This window comes from Natrix helvetica (genome assembly GCF_964273705.1).
Source record: "Natrix helvetica genome assembly, chromosome: 6".
NCBI classification, from domain to species: domain Eukaryota; kingdom Metazoa; phylum Chordata; class Lepidosauria; order Squamata; family Natricidae; genus Natrix; species Natrix helvetica.
Window position 1 is genome coordinate 21,721,257 of NC_138553.1, and position 22,671 is coordinate 21,743,927.

General features: G+C 40.9%; 2 protein-coding genes across 8 annotated transcripts in view; one reads left to right on the forward strand and one right to left on the reverse strand.

The window, feature by feature from the left end:
• Positions 1 to 736: 736 nt before the first annotated feature.
• Positions 737 to 5,222, forward strand: TMEM213 (transmembrane protein 213). The gene is made up of 3 exons (XM_081958768.1): positions 737 to 849; positions 3,692 to 3,727; positions 4,188 to 5,222. Exons 1-3 carry the CDS (start codon positions 777 to 779, stop codon positions 4,346 to 4,348), a joined length of 270 nt encoding a protein of 89 aa, XP_081814894.1. The 5' UTR covers positions 737 to 776; the 3' UTR covers positions 4,349 to 5,222.
• A 4,538-nt stretch (positions 5,223 to 9,760) lies between these two features.
• Positions 9,761 to 22,671, reverse strand: part of KIAA1549 — a 128,830-nt gene continuing 115,919 nt past the window's right edge. For 2 of the 7 annotated variants that reach the window (XM_081957062.1, XM_081957060.1), the window contains 6 exons: positions 21,895 to 22,039; positions 19,942 to 20,235; positions 19,032 to 19,084; positions 18,162 to 18,307; positions 14,715 to 14,869; positions 9,761 to 10,148 (listed from right to left, as the gene is read on the reverse strand). In XM_081957062.1, the coding sequence (XP_081813188.1) occupies positions 9,894 to 10,148; positions 14,715 to 14,869; positions 18,162 to 18,307; positions 19,032 to 19,084; positions 19,942 to 20,235; positions 21,895 to 22,039 (1,048 nt within the window). In that variant the 3' untranslated portion in view covers positions 9,761 to 9,893. Of the gene's footprint in view, positions 10,149 to 14,714; positions 14,870 to 18,161; positions 18,311 to 19,031; positions 19,085 to 19,843; positions 20,236 to 21,894; positions 22,040 to 22,671 lie in introns of those variants that run through there. The other 5 variants (XM_081957061.1, XM_081957059.1, XM_081957063.1 and 2 more) reach the window with 4 other exon arrangements.

Below are 22,671 nucleotides of genomic sequence, written 5' to 3' on the forward strand. Positions count from 1 at the left end.
GCCAACATAATTCAGGATAGCTTTTAACTGATTAACATTGTTGTCTTAAATAAAAATAGAACCCATTGGATCATTTCATATACTACATTAGGATCCTTTCCTTGTGTAGGGGCCAGAATCATTGGCCTCCTCTTTTAAAAACATCCAAAACCCAGTTCCTTCCTTCCTTCTTATAAGAGCCGAGATGGAGCAGTGGTTAGAGTGCAGTACTGCAGGCTACTTCTGCTGACTACTCGCTGCCGTTCAACAGTTCAATTCTCACTGGCTCAAGGTCGACCCAGCCTTCCATCCTTCTGAGGTCGGTAAAATGAGGACCCAGATTGTTGGGGGCAATAGGCTGACTCTGTAAACCACTTGGAGAGGGCTGTAAAAGCACTGTGAAATGGTATATAAATCTAAGTGCTATTGCTACTGCTACTATATGCCATTTAATTTATACAACATGAATGCAACATGTCCTTAAAAAACCAAACCAACCTGTGGAAATAGAACTTCTGCAAATGTGAATATTCTGTTTATTATTAACTTTCCTGCATGCCTCACACTTCCTTGTAAGTCTTGCACAGCCTCAGGGGGAGAGGTGTTGCTTGAATCAAACTCTTTGGCTGCAGGTGAATTCAAGGTGTCCAAGCATAGCAGGAATTGACTTTCTCCACCCACAGATCTGGATTCAACATTTGACTTTGTGTTGGGTCCTCCCATTCTACTGCTGCTTGAAGTTGGTAGCTTTGGGACTCATTAGGACAACAGTTGCTGCTGGGATCCCAAATCCTGAAATGGAGCCATTGATCTGTATTGCCTTCTCTATCCTTTTGCTCTCTTCAGCTTGCCAGAACGCATTTTCAAAAGGTGACCAATCCTTCCAATATTTATCATAATTCTACGATTAGGAGATTAGCATGAATATGGCATAATTAGAAAGTTTGAAAATAAAAGAGTTTGGGAGTGAGTTTTTACAAAAATAACCGTGCTGTGTTTAGAGATGTGCTGCTGCTGTTGTTTTATTTTTTTCTCTTAGGTGAATTTTGTCTGAAAATTATTTCTAGCTGTTCAGTGTTGCAAATACTAATTTGAAAAAAAACAAACAAACCAGCTTCTAAGGGAGAAAAGTATTACATTTTCATTCTGAAGAAAATTCATGCTGGGTTAAACTAAGAGAATACTCAGCAATGGCTTTTTTCCCCTCTTGACTGTGAAGTGTTGAGAGGAAAATAAGCTATACTCTTGACTCAAATCATAAAATCGAGGTTTGGCAGAAGACATGCAAAATAATGGAGAAAACAAGCTTAATTCAGAGGAGTGGGTTTGATCACATTCTCAGACCCTGGGATAGGAAAAGCCAGGGGAAAAAGGGAAAGGAAGGCACTGGATAGCAAGTGATGGGATAATAGGGAAAAAGGAAAAATACTTTCTGCTTACTGCTAGGAAAAATACAAAGGTTATTTATTTCATTGGTTTTTATTTCCTAAGCAAATGAATGATTAAAATACCGTAGTCCCAATGAATGCTGCCTTCATTTGCAGCCAAACCTGAACAGAAATTAGAAGATGCAGTAAATCTCTTAAGTGCATAATAAATCTCAATATTATGGAAATACTTTTGAAATCCAGAGACTTAGAAGAAGGAGGAAGTGGTTTTTCTGATATGTTTTAATTCATAAAGAGCAAAATATATTTCAGTTGGAATATGGAGTTGGAAAGACTTGATCTTAGATATAGTACTAAAAATACTGTTTACAGTTGCGAAATAATTTATAAGCTTGCATTCCGTGGGAGGCATTTGCTAATGAAAAGGAAGGAATGACACCAAAACACTGTAAAATATAATGGAAGTCTAGCTCAGTGGCAGGCTGCGTGCTTTGTCTGAAGAATGTTTTTGCTCGGTTTTGTTCAGATAGCAGGCTGAAGAAAAAAGTAAGGAGAAAAATCTCAGCCAGCCAGCGCTGATTAAATTAGGTAAGGTAGAAGAAGGGAAAAAGTTTCACTAGCCTAAAAGGCCATTAAAATGTACAATTTGCCATAAACACCCTTGTGTTAGTGATTTAGGATGACCTAGATTCAGAAAGAAAAGGTGATTTGGAGTCTGCACTGCTGGCAACTCTTTTTAAACAAGCTACATCTTTTTTTGAGCTCACCGTTCTATTTCAGTTTTAACTCTGACTTTTCAAGTCCAATTTTGTTTAAGGAGTTTTAGACAGGTGAAAAATGCACATGCCGTATACACAAATCCCAAATCCCCTCCCCTTTGAATTTGGATCACTGTACAGCCCTGTACTCTATGATCCTGATATTTAGTCTGAGGTAAACGATATGGCCCTTTTTGATAGTCCTGAAGCAGCGGTTTAATCCTCTGAAGTTTGCTACCAGTTCGGTGAGTCTGCTACTGAGCATGCACTTTGCGTACGCATGCATACTTTGTGCACACCCCAGTGGTGGGATACAACCGGTATGCCCCGGTACGGGTGTACCGGTGCCTGCTAGGAGCACCAGGTACCATTCCAGTACGGTGCTCCAGAGGGCCCACCCCCTCCCCGCTGTCCTTACCTGTATTTGAGCCGATCGGGGCTTCCGTGCATGTGCATGGAGCGTACGGTGCCCACGCAATGCTCCGATGAGCAGCTGGAGTGTTGTGGAGCCGTCGCGGAGTGTCACGTTGTGTCGCGGGCTACGCATGCCCGTGTGCATGTGGTGGACACCCGGCCCCGTTGCACCGATTGCACTGGGATCCGGAACCCACCTCTAGCACATGTGTGCTTGAGGCGTGCCCGCGCAGCACTAAAAAAGAAATATTTTGAAGCCTCCTGAGTCTGCAAAGGTAAGTAGCGGGGAATCCACTATGCCACGTAATTTAGATTAGTTAGAAAGCAGAAAATCTGACAATTCTAGCTAATATAAATCAAGCGTCACAACTGATCGTCGTTCAGCTGATCATCAGAAATACCGGTTTGGCCGAACCGGTAGCATATTTTACTACTGGTTCGGGTGAACCGGTCCAAACCGTTAGCATTTCACCCCTGTCCTGAAGCCACTTTTAACCATCATTGCTAACAACTGGTGGAATGTCTCTTGCCTTTTGGCAGAGGAAACAGTAGGAAACAGACTTTTGTGTAAGCCCCAATATAAAAATAAAATGATAAACAAAAAGGGAAGCCCACAAACTCTCAAGAAAGTAAGAACTTAAAATCCCAGCTCCATCTATTTTCATTCTTATCCTACCTACTGCAACACTCCAAAATCTTCCCAAATGCTAAAGTTAGCTGCAGCAATCAAACGATTTTCCATGCCTAATCTATGGCCTTACCTAAATGTTAGTACTGGCTGGGAATTTAAGTCTATAATACCAACCTGTGGGACTCTTTCTCTCCTGCCTATCCCCATCCCCATCCTCCACCCCCTACTGTTCTTTCTTCTCATTTTTAAACATGCCAGGCAGCTGAGGATTTCTCTTGCAGGATCATTTTAGGGATTAAAAAAGAAATAGAATTTAAAGTTTTATATAAATAATATCATTGGGCAACGCAATATATTTTAGCTGTCTGGTTGGGAACAGCATGAAATTAGATAATAGAGTAATACCTTTTTAACAACAAATGATCACTAAAGTATTTCCAAGGTTGAGCATGTGGATTTGCAAGTTGAGTTTCCTCTAGAATGATACCTTCAAACACAATTTTGCTTTTTTCTTCTTCTAGAGATGGAAGTAGGATCTACCAATTTTTCATGTTCTCGTAAGTATTCAACTGATGCTGGAATGAGGCATACTTTTGAAATGCAAGTTTCTAAGTCAGGAAAATTTGGGAAGAATTTTTGGTAATTATTTTTGGAAAGTTCTCCAACCAGTTTAATGTCATCCCGATAATGTTGGTGTAACCACCCACTGTCTCCGTATGGGTTGGTCCCACCCTTCTGGATGGCTATAGTTTGGCTACGTTCACATGGCTTTTAATTAAAAATAACGAAATCAGAATTTGTCAAAATGTCACAAAACATTAGCTACTAAGACCCTGGTATTCTAAGCAGAACCATTAAAAACAGATTTCAGTAATTTAAAGAAACTTTAAAAAATCAATTTGGAATTTTGCACAGTCCCTGGGATATTAGTTTCATGGTGATTGAAGACATGTGCTTTGAACCTCTGATATACAGCAATAAAGACAGAGAAGACACCTTTCTCTTTCTGTGCCTCAGATCCTGAATTCTGCTCCGAAGCAAACACCTGTTGCCAGATTGGTATGGATGGGTACGGCTGGATTGCTGCAGCGGTTGGCTGGAGTCTCTGGTTTCTCACCCTCATCATCCTCTGCATTGATAAAATGACCAAGCTCAGGCCTGATGAATCCAAATATTAGGAAGCACGATGCTAAGTTAAAACCAACCCACATTTCTGCTTCTTGATGCCTTTCATGAAGCAGTTGGGAGATAATAACCTAGACCACTCAACTGCTGAAGTGTAGAATAAGGACATTGGTGGTTTCTACCAAAAATGACCCAAGAATGATGCCCACGAAGAGGATTATGGTTTTAATCCTGCTCTCAATTTGGCAACGCTGGACAAGAGGACCTCTGCCCTGCTTTGCAGAAATACTTGCAGTCCTATGAAGCAAGAATGTGCACTTCCTTTGGATTCTTTTCTTCTGGTTGTGAATTGAACAGCTATCACTGACAGTTTCATTTATCCTACTTTCTTAAGCGGCTTAAGAGTCAGCTAGCTGACATTTCCTTCTGCTGACCCAGATGGTGATAATTTGTCAGGGTCATGACTGGAATCAAAGCTTGTCGCTTTTTAGTTTTTCTTTTCTTTTTCCCTTTCTGAATCTGAGCCAGGAATGATGTCAACTAGTCAGAGCTTGCTGAGGAACCCAATGTTTTCAGTTCTGGGGAATATCAACACTGTAGTATAGCCAACACTGAAACAAGGTGCTTGCAAAACAACCAAATTGTGTTTCTATTCTCTTCCTCCTCCTTTCTCAATGGCCCTACTGAGTGCTGTTTAATAGCCTGGGTCTTTCCATTATGTTGTGAAAACTGTGACATGCGTAAAATAGTCTTAAAAAAACAGGAAGGATGCCAGACATGCTTAAGAAGAGTTGTCATATGTAATAAAGAATGGTTATACTGCATATCTCTTTTTTTCTGTGACAGTGTGGTAGCTCATGGTTGTCTATCAATAAATGCACCAGCCTGTGCAGCCAGTCATGGATAGCATTCTTAAGTTTGTGTATCACCTCTAAAACCTCTTGAAAGTTGTTGCCACATTTTAATGTTTGTGTCTTCAGGAAGGATCAAAATGTTCAAGTTAATGGTTGTGCTTGTATGATCAGAGGCCTGTCCTTTTTCGTGTTCTGCTTATTTATTTATATTCCACTTTTATTTTTATAAATAACTCAAGTACCTAATGTACCTAATAGTCCTTTTTCCTATTTTATCCACAACTCCTATGTGGGGAGCTGGGCTGAGAGGTAGTGACTGGTCCAAAATTACCCAGCTGCAAATCTAAAATGGGACTATAGCTCGGTCTCCTGGTTTCGCCCAGTCATGGTGGTGCAATGGTTAGAATTTAGTATCGCAGGCTAATTCTGCCAAGTGCGAACAGTTCGATCCTGACCGGCTTAAGGTTGATTCAGCTTTCCATCTTTTCAAGGTTGGTAAAATGAATCAAATTCTGAGGCAATATCCTGACTCTAAACCACTTAGAAAGGGCTGTAAAGCACTATCGAGTGATATATAAATCCAAGTACTATTGCTATTCTAGCCTGGTGTCTTAACCATTGGCCCAAACTGGCTATTTGCACTTGAGTTGCCTTTCTCTACTCTCCCTTTCAGCTTGGTGAAGGAATAGAAAGAGTTAAGCAGTCCTTTTCTTGATTTCCTTTTTAAACACAAATTGTCCTGAATTTTAAAACTGACATTTTCAAAGGTAACAAGTGAGAAATAGAAGAGAGGGAATTTGAGAAAGAAACATACAAATTACAAATTTTCTTTGGCTTCTTTATGTGTCAATAACCCAGGATGAACTTGCTAAACTTTTTTTTTGTTGAAATTAGGGAAACTATGATACTCCAGTAGGAAATCAGAAGTGTGATACTCACCTACTTCAGTAAATAACATTTTTCACTAATGATGGATTTTTTTGTTGTTGTTGAAATATGGTTTTTACATTTGGGTGCACCATTTCATATTGTTTTTAAAACATGATTAAGATTGTCAGTGTTTTTATACATGGGGAATTTGTCCGCACTCACAGCATGATGAGGACCATCATTAATCAAGGTTAGATGAGGTCTTCCTGTGATGGAATGTGCAGCTAGAGAAGGAGTGTGTATGTGTGGAAGGAGGAATGTTGACAATAGCACCATAGCTTTCCAGAGAGGAAGCAGAACATTCCATACAAAGATCCAAAACAAGGGACTACATAGTCCTGAATTGGATGGGGGGGAAGTGATGAAAATTTTGAAGATAGCCATAACCTGGAATCTCCCAGGTATATCTATTAGGTTAGAAGTCCCAAAGGTACTTCTTCAAGAGGCAACTGCACTTTCTGGTTTTCCCTTGAAGACATTTTGCTTCTCATCCAAGAAGCTGAAGAAAGTCCAGTTGTCTCTTGAAAAAGCACCTTTGGGACAACCATGAGTTGGATGACTGAGAATCTCCATAGACAATTAGGTTAGATGGTTGTAGCTTTACTTTGGCAAGAATCTGTCTATTAGGTGTATAAGCAAATAAGGAAGAGAAGTCAATTGTCTTCAATTCACCTTGTCATCTATCTTTGAGCTTAGGTCTGACATGAATCCCACCAGACTAAAGCTAGGGAGTCAGAAAAGCAATCATGTGACTGTGGGATTCACCTAGGTAGCAACTGAGACTTATAAATCTATCACATGTTGGCATGGTAACATAACATTGTACTTTATGACCGCATTGCTTAGCGATGGAGACGCTGATTTCTATCAATAACTGAGGAGTACCTATAATCTCATTGAGGTTTATGGGAAGATGATCCTGACTAACTTAAATCCTGCTGGTAACAATGCTGATTCTACAGTGTTTGGAGAACACTCTTGGATGAGGGACAAACTGCATAATAGAAATGCAATTTCAAGGATCAGGTAGGCAAAAGGTAACTCCATAAATAAAATAATTCATTAGTATCCACAAGAATATAAATGCACTGATGCCACACTCCTGCTCAGACGAAGCTTTATGCCACTGCTTCAGCTTTAATTTACTCTAAGAACAGAAGTAAAATACACTCCAACAAATAAAATAATTTAGTTAGAACTTTCACTCATATTACGTGGGTTATAATTAAAGCAATGTCCATATGACAGTAAATTACATCTCACAACAAACAGTAAAATTAAAATCCTGTAAGAACTAGTGCCTGGATGGCCTGTACCACTGTATCAGTAGCAACACGTACAAATGCAGAGACTGCTTCTAATGATGACACTAAGCTTTTGTTATTCTAAAATAGAATTTTATCATGTTAATTTTGTTAGTTTCACTTCTGTTGAGATCCAAACACAGAGTGTGGCTTATGATGAACTACTGCTGGTGACATGATACCATTCAGGCTGGCTTTCTTTTTCAGCCCATCTCAAACCACTAAGACTCCCCCTACGTTATCCTTGTACAAAAAGTAGATAGCATTTCTACATTTATGACCTTTGGCAAATGAACAAATAGCTTAGCCATCCAAACTTTACCCTCAATCTCAGATCCTAGAAGAACTTGCGCAAGTGATCTTGAGTACCTTCAAGCGCTATTACAAGGGACGCATTCAGTTGTGCACGGAGTGTTTTCAAAGGGTATACCTAAAAACACAGGGATGCCGAAAATGTTATGCTTTTTTAAAAAGTAAAAAAAAATGCACAAATTCATAGGACCATATGTGCAGTACCAGGTACCCTACAGGTAAACTGCAAGTGCTTTTTCAGCAGTTTTAGATTTGTTAGCATGCATTTTCTTTCTCAGCAAGAATGCTACTCCTTCTGTCTAAGCTGGTACAGTACGCCCTAGGCATTCATTATAAAATTCAAGCGAGGATGCAACTGGAAAGTGAGTTTTATATTAGCATCTGGTACCTAATTTGCTCACTATGGCAAACCTTTTTAAACTGTTATACCAGAGGTGTCAAACTCAAGGCCCACGGGCCACATCCGGCCCGCGGGGTGCTTAGACCTGGCCCGTGGAGCCACCCTGGAATCAGCTAAGGTTTGGCCTGTGGTGCCTCTGCCAGCAAAAATGGAGCTTGGGAGGCTGCAATGTCCTCCCGCAGTGAAAACGGATCTTGGGTGGGCCATGTGTGGCCCTCCTGAGCTCCGTTTTCACCAGCAGAGGGTTGCAAGAGGTTGTCACAGCCTCCCAAGCTCTGTTTTCACTGGCAGAGCGTTCGGGCCACCATACGCACCCTCGACACGAGTGACGTCAAGCTGGAGATGCCCATTCTGGCTATGCCCACACGGCTTCCAAGGTGAGACACAACCCTGGTGCGGCCCTCAATGAAATTGATTTTGATACCCCCGTGCTATACCCTTCCTGAAAGTGAAGCCCCTTTTTAAGCAAACCTCTTTGGATGTGCGGGTCTATACTGATCTATTTGCAATCCTTTTTCAAGAAAAAGAAATATACTTCATGGGAAGTAAATATGAGAAAACATTCCAGGATGAAATGTTCACATATTTAGATCCAGAAAAGCACATAACTCTTGGGCTTGGCTTGCCTTTTGTCCATAGAGTCCAGGGACCCTCTCTGAAATGACTACTAAGTCATACTCAGCTTTCTAGGCAGCACCAGGAACCATTAAATCATTGATTATGCATGACTATAATCTTTCAGATTAGAAGCATCCACTTCCAAAGGAAGGGAAAAGACAAAAAATAACAAAACAAAACCCATGTCTGCTAAATATTATCTATGATAGATTTCCCACATGGATTTTGGGAGCCCAAGGAAAAATAATTCATGTACAGTAATGCCATCATCATGCACATTTAATGTTCTCTGCGTCACTTGTGAAATGGCCCCAGATGTGTCTCTCCACTTATTGATCCATCTGCTACTTGTCCATCAATAACTTATTAGTGCCAAGTACAGTTTCTAAAAAGAGGATTAAATGGTTTTCCCCAGCCTGAATAAATGATTATATCCTTTGTTTGTGTCTTCATACTGCTCTTTTTTTTTAAAAGGCCTTCATTTTACATTTGCAAACACCAGGATCAAGGGACACTTTGAAGCTTCAGCACCAGAAGAACAAGAAGAAAAGTTCAAAGATTGGCTCCGTTTGGGAGCAATATTAAGCAATGATTATTATCTTGGTTTAGCAAGTTTCCCCAAGTCCTTTCTTCAAGAAATCTCACTATGGTCTAATTAAAGTAACTGTTTGCACAGGAACACCACCACTTGCATTGTATGTGAAAAGAAACATGTCAGAAGTATATACCCCACCCCACCCCCACCAACAGTCGGCGATTTCCACTCAGGAACTACCACTAATCTGAGGTGCCTTTTTTTCCTCCATCAAGGGTTGGCATGTTCCAATGACTGTCGTTTAGAGAGTAGTACTGTAGCAAATGAATTTCCAGATCATAATTACGAAAGAACACTCCTACTGCAAGTACAATTATAATGCCAAAATGCTTAAAAGTAGAAAGCTTAAAAGATGGTTGTCTGTCAAACATTTGCCGAGTCCTCCCAACTTTTATCATTCACAGAAATCTTCTCTTGCGCTGCTGCAGCTGCTCGCCGAAGAGTTCTTTTCTCTTGCTTCATGAATCCCTGGTATTGTACATGTTTACTCCTCTGACAGAAGAACTGCAGGCTCTCGCTGATTTTCCTGCAAGTCGAGCTTCCACAGGAAGCAGATAATTGGCTAATTTGCAAGGACAGGACAAATCAGCTGTGGAAGTTCTGTACAATGGTCTGTTTCTGAGAGAGCCGGAGAAGCTCCTCTCGGATTGCTTTGATGAGGGAGGCAGATGAATGTCCTGTTTGGAGGTCCTCAGTGGAGCTGGTGCTGTAGCAAAGCCCTGGACCCTGCTGGTTGCTGGCTGGCAGATGAACAGGTGGGGCTGAAGGCTGTCGAGCCAAATTCCGTGGCATCTGGAAAACGGGTGAGGAGCAATATTCGTGATGTCCAGGTGTATGTGTCTAGAGAAAGGCACAGAGCATTATTCCAGGTTCAGCTTAAAGACAAAAAAGGCACAGAAGGAGAAAAACATAAAAAGACACAGGGTCAAGAGAAAGCAGAAAGTCTCCCTTTGATTTGAAATACAAAACTGGAAGAGTGAATGGTTTTTAGAGGAAGATTTGGTCTTGCTGGCCTCTTTCTAGAATTCCTCAAATGTTAGCAGATGATTGCCAAAAGGTTAGCTCTATTGCCACAAAAACAGTGTCCCGTGGCAAACATTTTTATGGGTTAGAATAAACGTCATGAAAGGAGGTTACAGGTAACACTTATTTAGTGATTGCCTCATTCAGCAACCATTTGCAATTATGAAATAGTAAACTTTGTGACCAATCCTTGTATTTAAGATCGATTGAGGTCTGTAAACCAAAGGAAAACTGAAGATCATAAATACAAATCGTGATTTAATTTAGCATCTACTTCAGCTTAGCAACAGAATGGCTGGTCCCAACTAAATGAGAACTACCTGCACTCTGAATTGACAGATACACTTATTTTACATACTGTACATGTAAAGCAGAGGTGGATTGCTGCCAGTTCGGCCCGGATCAGGCAAACCAACAGTAGCGGTGGTGGGAGGCTCCGCCCACTGCCCGGATGCTTCTGCGCATGCACAGAAGGGTCACACGTGCGGGAGTGCACCCAAACCGATAGTAACAAAATTGGCAATCCACCACTAGTGTAAAGCTCAACTGGAAATGTCACAGATTGTATTTTTTTTTAAAAAAGAAGTCCAGTTTTCTTATTTTGCTGCTTTACATTTCTTCCTTTTCTATTCATATAAGTGTATACTGTAGTCATCAGTTTAAGAAAAGATTTCATGAACCTGATGAAAAGGATTTTAAGTCTGCAAAAGCTTATGCCACAATAGCTTAAGGAGAACAGTCTTTAAGTGTCATAGTGGATCGTGGCGCCAAAAGTTAATCGCAGTGATGAAACAAGCACCACTTACTTTTATTAGCCATCTAATTCATAATTTGTATTCCTGTGCATTTATGATTAAAATGAACACACATACTTATTCAAACTAAAGATATTGCATAACCTTGTGGACTATAGCAACTTTGTTCAACCCGATGCCTTTTAACTTGGCTTTAACTCCCCTAATCCTCTGTTTATGGAAGTTGATCTAACACAGGTCTGTCAAACTCCTGGCCTGCGGGCTGGATGCATCACGCACTGGCCACGCCCACACCCGGTTTAGCGAAGGGGGGGAGGAAAGTCCCAGTAAGTCACGTGATGCTGCTGTGACGACGTGAGTTTGACACCCCTGATCTAACATATCAGGAGGACAATTGGTTAAGAAGCCTCTTCTATAGGCACATGACAGTTTTCAGAATCAGTGCCAACAAAACAATGCTACATGTGCTTTCAAAAAGAAGACTTACCCCCTTGGAATCTATAGATTCATTAAAATGGTGAGACTTGAGTTGAATAAGTAAAGAGGAAGGAAGGAAGGAAGGAAGGAAGGAAGGAAGGAAGGAAGGAAGGAAGGAAGGAAGGAAGGAAGGAAGGAAGGAAGGAAGGAAGGAAGGAAGGAAGGACAGACTTGCAAAGAAACACTGAGGCCACAATATTAACAATGGCAATGGCATGCAGAAGAGACAGACTTGGCTAAGTGCTGCAATAGAGGAAAACAAGCACCCAAGAGTTTACTCCAGTGGGAATCTGCAGGTGAGAGGGAGGAATTCAATTCTATCTTTCAGAGCACTGTATCCATATACTAAGACTGGCCAGAGGCAGAAGCAGTGGCTGAAGCCAGGCAATTTTTGATGCTTTAGTTGTCTACCGTGTTGTAGGATAGAGCTACAGGGGCTGTGCTAATTTCCTAATTTGCTCGTCCTCCCTTAGGCGAAACGGAGAGTGAAACCCCTATCACCACTACTGTAATAAAATTGAACAAACAATTAGGTAAGCTTCTGTGCATAGAAAGGGGGAAATAACTCTACCTTGTTCGCTCACTTACGTTGCCAAGTATTTTGGCCCTGTTTCAGTGGCCCTGGCTCTATCAGTGTAGTAGGGATAAAACTGAAAATACTACCTTCAACTACTGAAAGAAAGAAGCTGCTGAGAGAACCCCAGAAGAAAACATAACCTGCCAAGGTTTAGAAAGGAAAATAACAAGAGAAGGCCAAATGGATTTTGCTGATTAATCAAAAGATTCTGCACCAGCTCATTTCTTTCATTCTCTATAAACTGACAGGACAACTGACTTAGACTCTGCTGTTACACTGACAATGAACCAAATTTTGGTTCATTATCTAAGATCTCTTATTTCCTCACTGTTTGTCAAGGCACATCCATCACCAACCTGGGCACCATTATCTGCCCATTAATTCGGAAGATTTTTATTTTAGAGTTATAGGACATAACAGCCTAGAGCTGTGATGGCCAGGGGTGGCACGCAGAGCCCTCTCCGTGAGCACGCACGCCATCTGCTGTTCTGCTTTTTGGCACACGCATGCGCACTGGTGAAGCTGGTCTTTGTGTGCCCCGGAGCATCGGAAACCCGAAGACCAAATGGACAGTGCGCATGGCGTGCCGGCCACTTGGGCTTTAGGTTCCTGGCACTCTGTCACATGCAAAGACCAGCTGTCTGGTGCACATGGGTGCATTGGAAATCTGAACACCAGGTGGCCAGCACATGCATGCGTACCAGCCAGCTGGTCTTTGGGTTTCGGGTTTGGGCACTCGATGCCGAAAAGGTTCACCATCGCTGGCCTAGAGCATGAATTAAGGTGATGGGTCCAGAAAATACAGGGCCCATTTTACCATTCTTAATTGTAGTCAGTTTTCTGCCCACACAAACTATGTTAAACAAGGCTCTATGTTTTTGTAAGTAGCAGGCCTTGCAAACCCCCTTCCTATCCCTACGACGGTATCATACCAGGTTGCACTGGATCAGTTAAATTCATATTACATAGTACGAAGTTGGCTAGATGTTTACTTCAAAGCAGCAAAAGTGGAAGCAACTGTTCTTCCTTACTTACATTATACATGGTTGACTGTCAGCAATACTGACAATTTAAACTCTTCCTTTTGAAAAGCAGGCCTAGGTTTTGTATTTTTATCTGAGTCTTGCTATTTCTTATTTCTTTAGTAAATGAAAAAGTAAATTTTGACTCAAGAGATTGAACGGAAGGTGCAAAAATACCACTATTGCTGACAACAATATATTTCAGAATTACTTTCCTTTAGTGAGGAAAGAATAGACAATGAGATGTATAAAATCACTAGATTACTATGCAAATTCTGAAAAGAATTTATGGGAGACAGAACCAATAGTTTGCCTTTGATAAAGGACAGGGTTGTGACTGAAATTTCACTGCTCACAAAGTGTTTAATCCTAATATTATCTCTGAGTCAAGTAACTTTTGACAGTGCTTCGAATATACTGTGTTTCCCCAAAAATAAGACAGGGTCGTATTTTCTTTTGACTCCCGAAATAAGCACTTGGCCTTATTTTCAGGGAGGTCTTATTATTTTTGAGGTGCAGGAGACAGCGAGCGTGGTCACCTCATGGCTGCTGCTGTGTTGCCATATTTTTGGGGAGGGCTTATTATCCGGGGAGATCTTATTTTCAGGGAAACCGGGTATATAAAACCTATTTGATTAGAGAAGACAGCAGCTAAACAGAAAGGAGTACAAACATTCGCAACAATGCCTCCATCATAACCTTTGATGTGTTTGGAAACTACCGTCTGGGGTGGAGGTGAAGAATAGTCTTTGACTCAGGGGAGAGCAAGCATGTAAGGAACATGAATGAGACTTACCCCTACCTTATAGGGAGGGATAAAGAGGAACTCATGATAATTCAAACATGCATTTCAATGAGAAAGCCATGCTCTAAAAACAGCATTTTGCGCCGATGGAATTAGCTTGCAAAAACAAAACATCATAGAAGAACACAACAGACATGGCTTTTATTTTGTAATAGTAAAACCTTTTTCAGTCTCATCTGAAGTCTTTCCAATGATAGAAAGCCACAATTCTCTATCACACCAACCAAGTGATTTTGATTTTTTTTTTTCCAGATGGGTGTGAGGTTTGCTGGAGACAGTGGTTTCAGAAAGACATGTTCAGATGAGCCATCTTCACTTAAAGCAGGGGTGTCCAAACTTGGGAACTTTAAGACTTGTGGACTTCAACTCCCAGAATTCCCCAGCCAGCCATGGCTGGCTGGGGAATTCTGGGAGTTGAAGTCCACAAGTCTTAAAGTTCCCAAGTTTGGACACCCCTGACTTAAAGCATAAGGACAAATGGGGAACCTGAGACTTCCTAGATACCGCAGTGCTGGCTGATGCCGATCAGGATAAATAATAGGTGGCCTAAACTGGCATAAAGGATGAGAGCTAAGACTGAATAAGAGAAGGACAAAAAAAGCAGAGATTTAAGGGCTGAAGTATGAAAAAGACAAAAGCAGCAGCTAAAAAAAATAAAAAATAAACCAGAGAAGCAACTAAAAAAATTGAATTCAAGAAACACAAGACTGCTTCAGAAACTATTCAAACATGAAGCACAGTACTCACTGCTTCTCTCCTAGCAAATTCATCCTCTCCACGGTATGGGGGCCACCCTTGTTCCCCTGGCTGGCCATGCCCTGCTCTGCCTGAGGGGATCTCCATTGGTTGACCTCCGATCCTGCTAGCAATTCCCACCTGAGTGAGGTGCTGTATCTGAGAACCTTAAAAGCAAATATTGTTTTGTTTTCATCTTACCATGCAGCATCAGAAGAGTGAGGGGCAAACAATCTGAGAAACAGGGATTGGGGAGATAAGACATAACCAAAGAAATGGGGCTCAGGGGAAAAAATGATTCAATTAACTTTTTTGGAAAGATTGACAAATTAGGATAAATAAATTAAAAAAAACATCTGCTTGCATGCAAATTTTTTAATGTGTTTTTTTTCCTCCCCCAAGTGGGGGGTATTTTCTGTGTGATTCTTTTTTTTTTTTTAAGGAACATGCTGAAGGCAAACATGGTAGAGCAGAGAAGAGGGGAAGAGAAAGGGTCAGAAAGGCAACACTTCTGACCTATCAATATTTAATCATCATTAATGTGCAGTTTAGGAGGACGTACTTCATGCTCGCAATTTGCCTTCAATACAAGAAAATATTTGCTTAATTGGATACTCAGCTGCACAGTCAAGGCAGAATCCACTTTTTTGGAGAACAGTTTTTATATCTACCGCATTTTTTGGAGTATAAGACGCACCAAGGTTTTGAAGAGGCAAATTTTTTTAAAAAAGTTTTTGCATTCTGCAAACCTTCCAAAAACGACCCATTTTTCGCGAAAACGGGCCTGTTTTTTGTCAAAAAAGAGCATCAGGAAGCCCTTAGAGTGCTCCTGGGGGGTGGGGGTGGGACAAAATTGAGCAAAAAATGGCCCATTTTTTGCTCATTTATGCTCTCCCCAGTCCTCGGGAGCTCTCTGAAAGCCTCCATAAGGCTATGCACAACCATTTTGGTGAAGGGGCGGGGTTTCAGGAGGCAAAAAAAAGGCTGCATTCAGGGTATAAGACGCACCCAGATTTTCAGCCTCTTTTTTGAGGGAAAAAGGTGCACCTTATAGACTGAAAAATACGGGTATGTTCCTTGTGAATGGAAGATGGGGCTGAGATTAAATCACCTTTGTACCCATTAAAGAACTGTGTACCCCCACAGAAATGAGGAAAAAGGGCCACTTAATATTTTGAGCAGCGCTGTTACAGTTTTAAATTTTTGCAAGAACTTACTTTTTAAAAGCACCCCAAAATCCCCCATGGAAAAATGTTTGGCTTTACTTATTTTGAGGGAGCCCTGAGGGATGAAACTGGGCTGTCTGTGTGTGGTCAAAACTCTGTTAGAGGAGATTATTGAAACTTTCTTAACTGCTTTTAGTGACTATCTCCTGGAATGAGACTGATGTCTTGAGTTGTTTTTAGTACTAATTTTATACAAACTATATCCAGTGATATTAGTTAGATAATGCACAGATATTTTGCCCTGTGTTTACCTTTTAAAACTGGGGTGTCAAACTCAAGACTGGGGGATGGATCTGGCCCACAGGGTGACTGGTGCATGGGGCTGTCCTGGAAACAGAGAAGGACTGGCCTGCGGTGCCGCTGCCTGCGAAAACAGAGCTTGTGAGGGCCGCACGTGGCCCTCCTGAGCTCCATTTTTGCTGGCAGAGGGTTGCAGGAGGCCGGCACAGTTGAAAATGGAGCTCGGAGCCCGTTCTCGATGGAAGAGCACTCGGGCCACCACAGGCACCCCGGCACGAATGATGTCACGCTGGTCACACTCACCCTGGCCACGCCCACCCCATGCCCCTACCAAGGTCAAACACAACCCTGATGAGGCCCTCAATGAAATCGAGTTTGACACCCCTGTTTTAAAACATACTCAGATGATAACTTGGGATGATTTTATATATTCTTTTGTTTATTAGAAAGCAGTGTTTTTCAATCTTAGCAACTTTAAGATGGATGGACTCAGATTACAGGAATTCCCCAGCAAACATGCTCAGGTTGAGAAACACAGCAAGTAGCCCTCAACCTATGACCACATTTGAGCCCAAAATTTACGTTGCTAAGTGAGACATTTGTTAAGTGAATTTTGCCCCATTTTCTTGTCACACTTGTTAAGTGAATCGTTGCAGTTCTTAAGTTAGTAACATGGTTGCTAAGTGAATCTGGCTTCCCAATTGACTTTTCTGGTCTGAAAGTCACAAAAGGAGAACACGTGAGCTCGGGCAGAGCAACCGTCGTAACTATGAACCAGTTGCCATGCATCTGAATTTTGATTACGTAACCACGGGATGCTGCGATGGTCATAAGTGTGAAGAACCATCATAAGTCACTTTTTTCAGTGATGATGTAACTCTGAACGGTCACTAAACAAGCTGTTGTAAGTCAAGGAATATCTGCATTTTGAAAGGGAAAAACAACAAGAACTAAACAAGGGCTTACAGCCATGCACGCTGCTTTTCATAGATATGATGGCATACATATCATTGTTTTTAGATGTGTGTATGAAATATGCCCTCGTCTGGAAAGGCAAATCTAACACTTTTCACTTGGTCTGGTTTCTGATAGATAAGAGAGAAGTCGCCACTCTTCGTCTGTTAGAAATGGCAGTTGGAAGTACTTAGTTCCTGAGGCAACCTTTTCATCTCCTCATGTAATAAATCAAAACACATGCTGGAAGGTGCACAAGCTAACTCTATCTCTAAGTGCATTATAGGCATATTTCCTGGTGCTTCTTTGGCAAGGAAATATCACAGTTCTTACAAAATTCTATCATACTCTTTGCCTCCCCAGCCCCCCAGCTAATGTTTGAATTCTTTTGTACTTTTTTACAGTTGCTTTCATACTAAAAAGCCTCTTGGGGGAATATGGATGAAGGGCAATCTCTAACATTTGGAATTATGAAAGTTCTTGAATCTTTTATTGCTTTCTCTTCAACATCGATATTGTATGCAAACAAACTGTAGATCTATACATAGGTTGGAACTGTACTGCTGTGTTGGATCCGGGGTGGGTTCCATCAGTCACTACTGACGGTTTGCTCGTGGGTGCGCATGCGCAGTGCAATAAAAATTGTTCTGCGCATGTGCAGAAGCAAAAAACAAGATGACGGCGCCTATGGCGCTGCCCAGAGAACCAGTTCGGGGGGGGGGGTGGCAAGCCGCCAAATCACTACCGGTTTGGTAATCCCACTGAGTTGGATTAAGAAAAAGTAAATCTATCCCCCAAATATGGATGGGTTTCACGCAGAGGCTTAGAGGAATTATTTTGCTGGGAGTGCAACATTTGTGTATTTGACCATCCAGATCTTCCCCAGTGCAGGCACACGATTTACTGAGCTAAAATGAGAAGGGGACTAATCATGTCTCTTCTTTATAGTCTAGATTTGGGGTCTAATTTAGCCATCGAATGGTGGCTAATTTTTAGGAGATAAGACTCTTTGTAATATGGATTCCTTAGAAAGGGTTACCTGCAGTGCTTCCAACTGGTCGTGGCCGTGCCACTGGTGGCATTTCCTCTGGGTAGATGCCTCGAGTGGAATATTGGACATCTGATGGCTGTGAGTCTGGATGTATTAATTCAACAGGTGGGAGAAAGCCAGATCCAAGGTTTTGCCTGCTAGTAGAAAAACAATGAAACGCATTCCTTCTTCCATCCATTCACTCACAAATAAAACTTATTTTATTTAAGTTTAAATAAAATATCTTAAATATTTAAAAGATATTTAAAAGATATTTAAATATCTTAAGTAGATAAGTATCTTAAGTAGTTATCTATCCATGCCTTCACTAGATGCATTTGTGTACATATGTTTGAGTTCTCTGGCTGTCATCATTGCCATAAATAAGAGGGAGTCAAGCTATTCTCCAAAGCACTTGAGGGCAGGACAAGAAGCAACGGGTGGAAACTAATCGAGGAGAGAAGCAACTTAGAATTAAGGAGAAATTTCCTGACAGTTAGAACAATTAATCAGTGGCACAACTTGCCTCCAGAAGTTGTGAATGCTCCAACACTGGACGTTTTTAAGAAGATGTTGGATATCCATTTGTCTGAAGTGGTGTTGGGTTTCCTGAGCAGGGGGTTGGACTAGAAGACCTCCAAGGTCCCTTCCAACTCTGTCCTGCCCTGCCCTGCCCTGCCCTATTCTATTCTATTCTAAAGATAAGGAAATGCATCAAAACACATGTAATTGTTTTGCAAATTGTGTAGGTGGAGTTCTCTGGCTTGTAACATCTACCAAGCTTGCAATTTGGTTCAAAAGAAAGAAGAGGTATTTATCATTCTTAGAAAAAGAAATAATTTTTCTACAAATACACCGATCAAATAATTAACAAAGTACCTCTGCAACAGGCCTGGAGCTGAAGGTGGAGTCATCCCAAAATCCATGTATCTCTGAAAAAAGACCATAGGTCAGGGGGGAAAAACGCCATGACAATTTCTTCTTAAATAATCAGGGTATTGTGAAATAGAACTCAAAAGGAAAAATTAAGAGAGTAAAATATTGCCAAATATTGAATACTTTAAGTTAAGAAAACTTTGATCAAATAAAAAAAATGGTCAACATATTATATTATATTATATTATATTATATTATAAAAGCAAATCAAAGCAAATCTACTACAGCAAAAGTGGGGAATTATGGCCCCTTTATGACATGTGGACTTTAACTCCCAGAATTCCATGCTGGCGTAGGAATTCTGGGAGTTGAAGTCCACAAACATAAAGGGGCCATAATTCCCCACCCTGAATTACAGAAAAGTTAGCCATATTCAGAAAGTGGCAATCTTAGCAAAAGAAAAGACAACAATGTTATATAAATAAAATGCAAGAAAACAATAATGGGTTAAAAAGAAAAAGAAAAGAAAACATTTTGATAAGCATATTTTCAAAAATTTAAATACTAACTATTAAAGCATTAATGCAGATGCCCTTGAATTCAATTCCTGATGTCCACGAGGACATAATCGTTCAATTTTTTGTTGATAGTAAATAAGTAATGTTGCATCTTTTTTAAAAAAACTTTCTAGTCTAATTTATAACTTGGCACTTCCCTGGATGTCTTCCATCCAGCTACTAATGAGACCCAATTTTATTTAACTTCCAAACTCTGACACAATTGGGCAGATACTGAGAAGCAGAAAATTTGGATACCTTTAAGAAGAAGAAGGAAAAACAAATTCTTGGGGACAGAAGGAACTATTCTTTCTCACAAAGAAGCTCTTGAGATGAGCATCAATGAGACTACTAACTGTGTGAGCCTGGCTGTAGGGTGACCCCCACTGACTGCTGGGGGTGTCTCTTGGAGCCCGAACAGGAGTGCTTGTTGATTGTCCTCCTGACCCTCCAGGATGGGTGATGGATGCTTGGGTACTAGGAGCCACCAGAGCAAAAGCATCATCCAGGAGAGAATGCATTGTTTGCCGGGCTTCTTCAATAGATGGCTGAGGAGGAACGTATTGGAGAGCATGGGAAGGCAGGCCTGAGTATTTCCCCAATTCAGTTGAAGAAGGGGTCTGGGGATCTGCAGGAAGGTCAGGATCGGACTGAAAAAAAAAGATGGGGGGGACAAGAACAAACACATTATCTAAGTAATGATTTGAATGTGGTATTATTTGTCATAACAGCATCTACGTGTTACATCGTGCACACTTTATTGCAAATATTCTGAGTATCATTAGCAGTATCTCCTTCTCCAGAGATGGGAGCAGAGGTGGGTTGCTCCCAGTTCGGCCAAACAGGTAGAGGAATTCAGGCTTGTGTCACAGAACCAGCAGCGACCCAGGCCTGCCACTCCCCCGAACTGGTTCCCTCGCTGTAAGAATATTTCTAGTACAAACAGGTGAAGCTTTCTTCACTGAGCAATGAGCTAACCATGTCTTCTAATCTTCCTATGCAGTTTATGGGGAAATAAAGGTGATATAGCAATCATGGACTATATGGCCAGAACTGTTTTGGGATTGTGAACTTTTTAAATATGGAAGGGAGGTGAAGGAAGACTACAGCAATGCATTTTAAAAAGTTCCCTGTGACATTCTGATTAGCAAGCTTCGTTGCATATGGGCTGAATAACATGAGAAGGAAGTAGATACAGAAATGGTTTAAACATCTTATTCAAGGAACACTCAGCTATGATTCCTTATCAAAGTGAAGGGAAGTACCCAATGAGCTGTTACATTGGTAGTCATTTTCCCTTGTCGAATAATAAGGAAGGAATAGTTATCAAATTTGCAGATCATTCAAAAATACCCTAATACCCAAGTTTACCAAAACAAAATTCAAAGCCATCTTGACAGATTAGAGAAATTGCTAAGAATAATGAAACAAATACAAAGTTATATGCTAAGGAATCAGAATCAAAAATGAAATCTAAGCGCAGTATATCCAATCCAGAAACTGTACTTGTGAAAAACAACATTTAAAAAAAGGTCATTTGTAAACTGAGTATGAATCAGTGGAGTAGCAAATAACCTTTTTTTTTTAGGTTGAATCAAAGTAGAATTCAAAATTTAAGACTATATTTGTTCACTTTGTTCTGCAATGATTGCACCTCACTTTGAATACTGTAGGAGGAAAGCCATGTTGGTCAGTGGTAGCTAAAAATGGGAAGTACTCACAAAAAAATGGACTAGTTAAGAGAAAGGCAACAAGTAAGATTAGGGACTAGTAAATTCTATTAAGGGATATTAACGGCACTGGGAACGCTTAGCCTTGTGAAAAGATGAATGGGGGAGATAGGACAGCACTCTTCAAATAGTTTGTCACCCAGAAGGCAGCCCAGGCTTTATCATATGAGAGAATGGGACAGGTCAGGAATAACTGATTTAAGCTACAGATTGCAAAACAAAGAATTGAAAGCTTTTTACCCAGGCCTCCCCTTTCACTGGAAATAGCAGATAGGCCAATGTTTTAATTAGAATTGTTGTACTGACTAAAGGGTTGGGCATTGTGGCTTAGGCTTCCAAGTCTAAGTGGTACCCCAGTGCATGAAGCCACTTTTTTTTTTTGAGTCCCTAGTTATGCCTTCACTTCTAAGACAGAAAATAGATTTGAGACACATCTATAAATCAGGGCTCTTCAAATAACTGCGAAAAAAAACCAATTTTACATTAACAATCTTCACCATACAGTCATGCAACATTTACATGCAAGTTGGATGTTACGATATATTATCATATGTAGCCTTCCTAAAGATCTATACATACAATGTAGGCTGAGTTGTTGACACCAGGAGGCCTTTTATATGTCCCATCGCTGTCTGTTGTGATTAGCCTGTCCTTGTCGGCATCCATTGGGCTTCCATTCATCTGATGCCTCCGACGCTGCTTTGGGGATCGTTTTGCCCGTGAGCTAAAGAACAAATAGCTTCTTTAAATGCCTTGAGACTTGCCAGCATTGTCTAAATTGTGTTCTTAATACTAAGAAACATTACCACAAAGAGTTTGTAGCATGTGAAACATCTTTTATCTAAGCCTCTTCAAATTTTAAGGCAATCTATCTAAGGACGGTTTGGCTTGGAATTTTTATTCCTACCATTACTTCCCATTTTATAGGCTATTTTTTATTGCTTTTGTTTTTGCAACTGCAGCAAAAGTTTTGGCAGATGAGGGGACATGAATAATATAATGGAATAAACATAGATACCGTATTTTTCGGACTATAACATGCTTCAAAGTATAAAACACACCTAGCTTTTGGGGGGGAAAGCAAGAAAAGAAAATCTGCCTCTGCCTCCCAGCAATATCCCTCCTTGCAGCAAACAACAAACAGCCTGGTCAGCTTCAGCACAGCCTCATTTAGCACGAGCAGCTGATTGGCGGTTGGATTTGCCTCCTGAAATACCTCTGACCAGCTGTTCCAGGCTGTGAGGATAGCTGCTGCCCATCAGCGCCACTGCTGCCCATTGCTGCTACCTACGCACACCCCATTTTTGGCCTCCCCATGTCCCATTTTTGGCCTCCCCATGTCCCATTTTCAGCCCA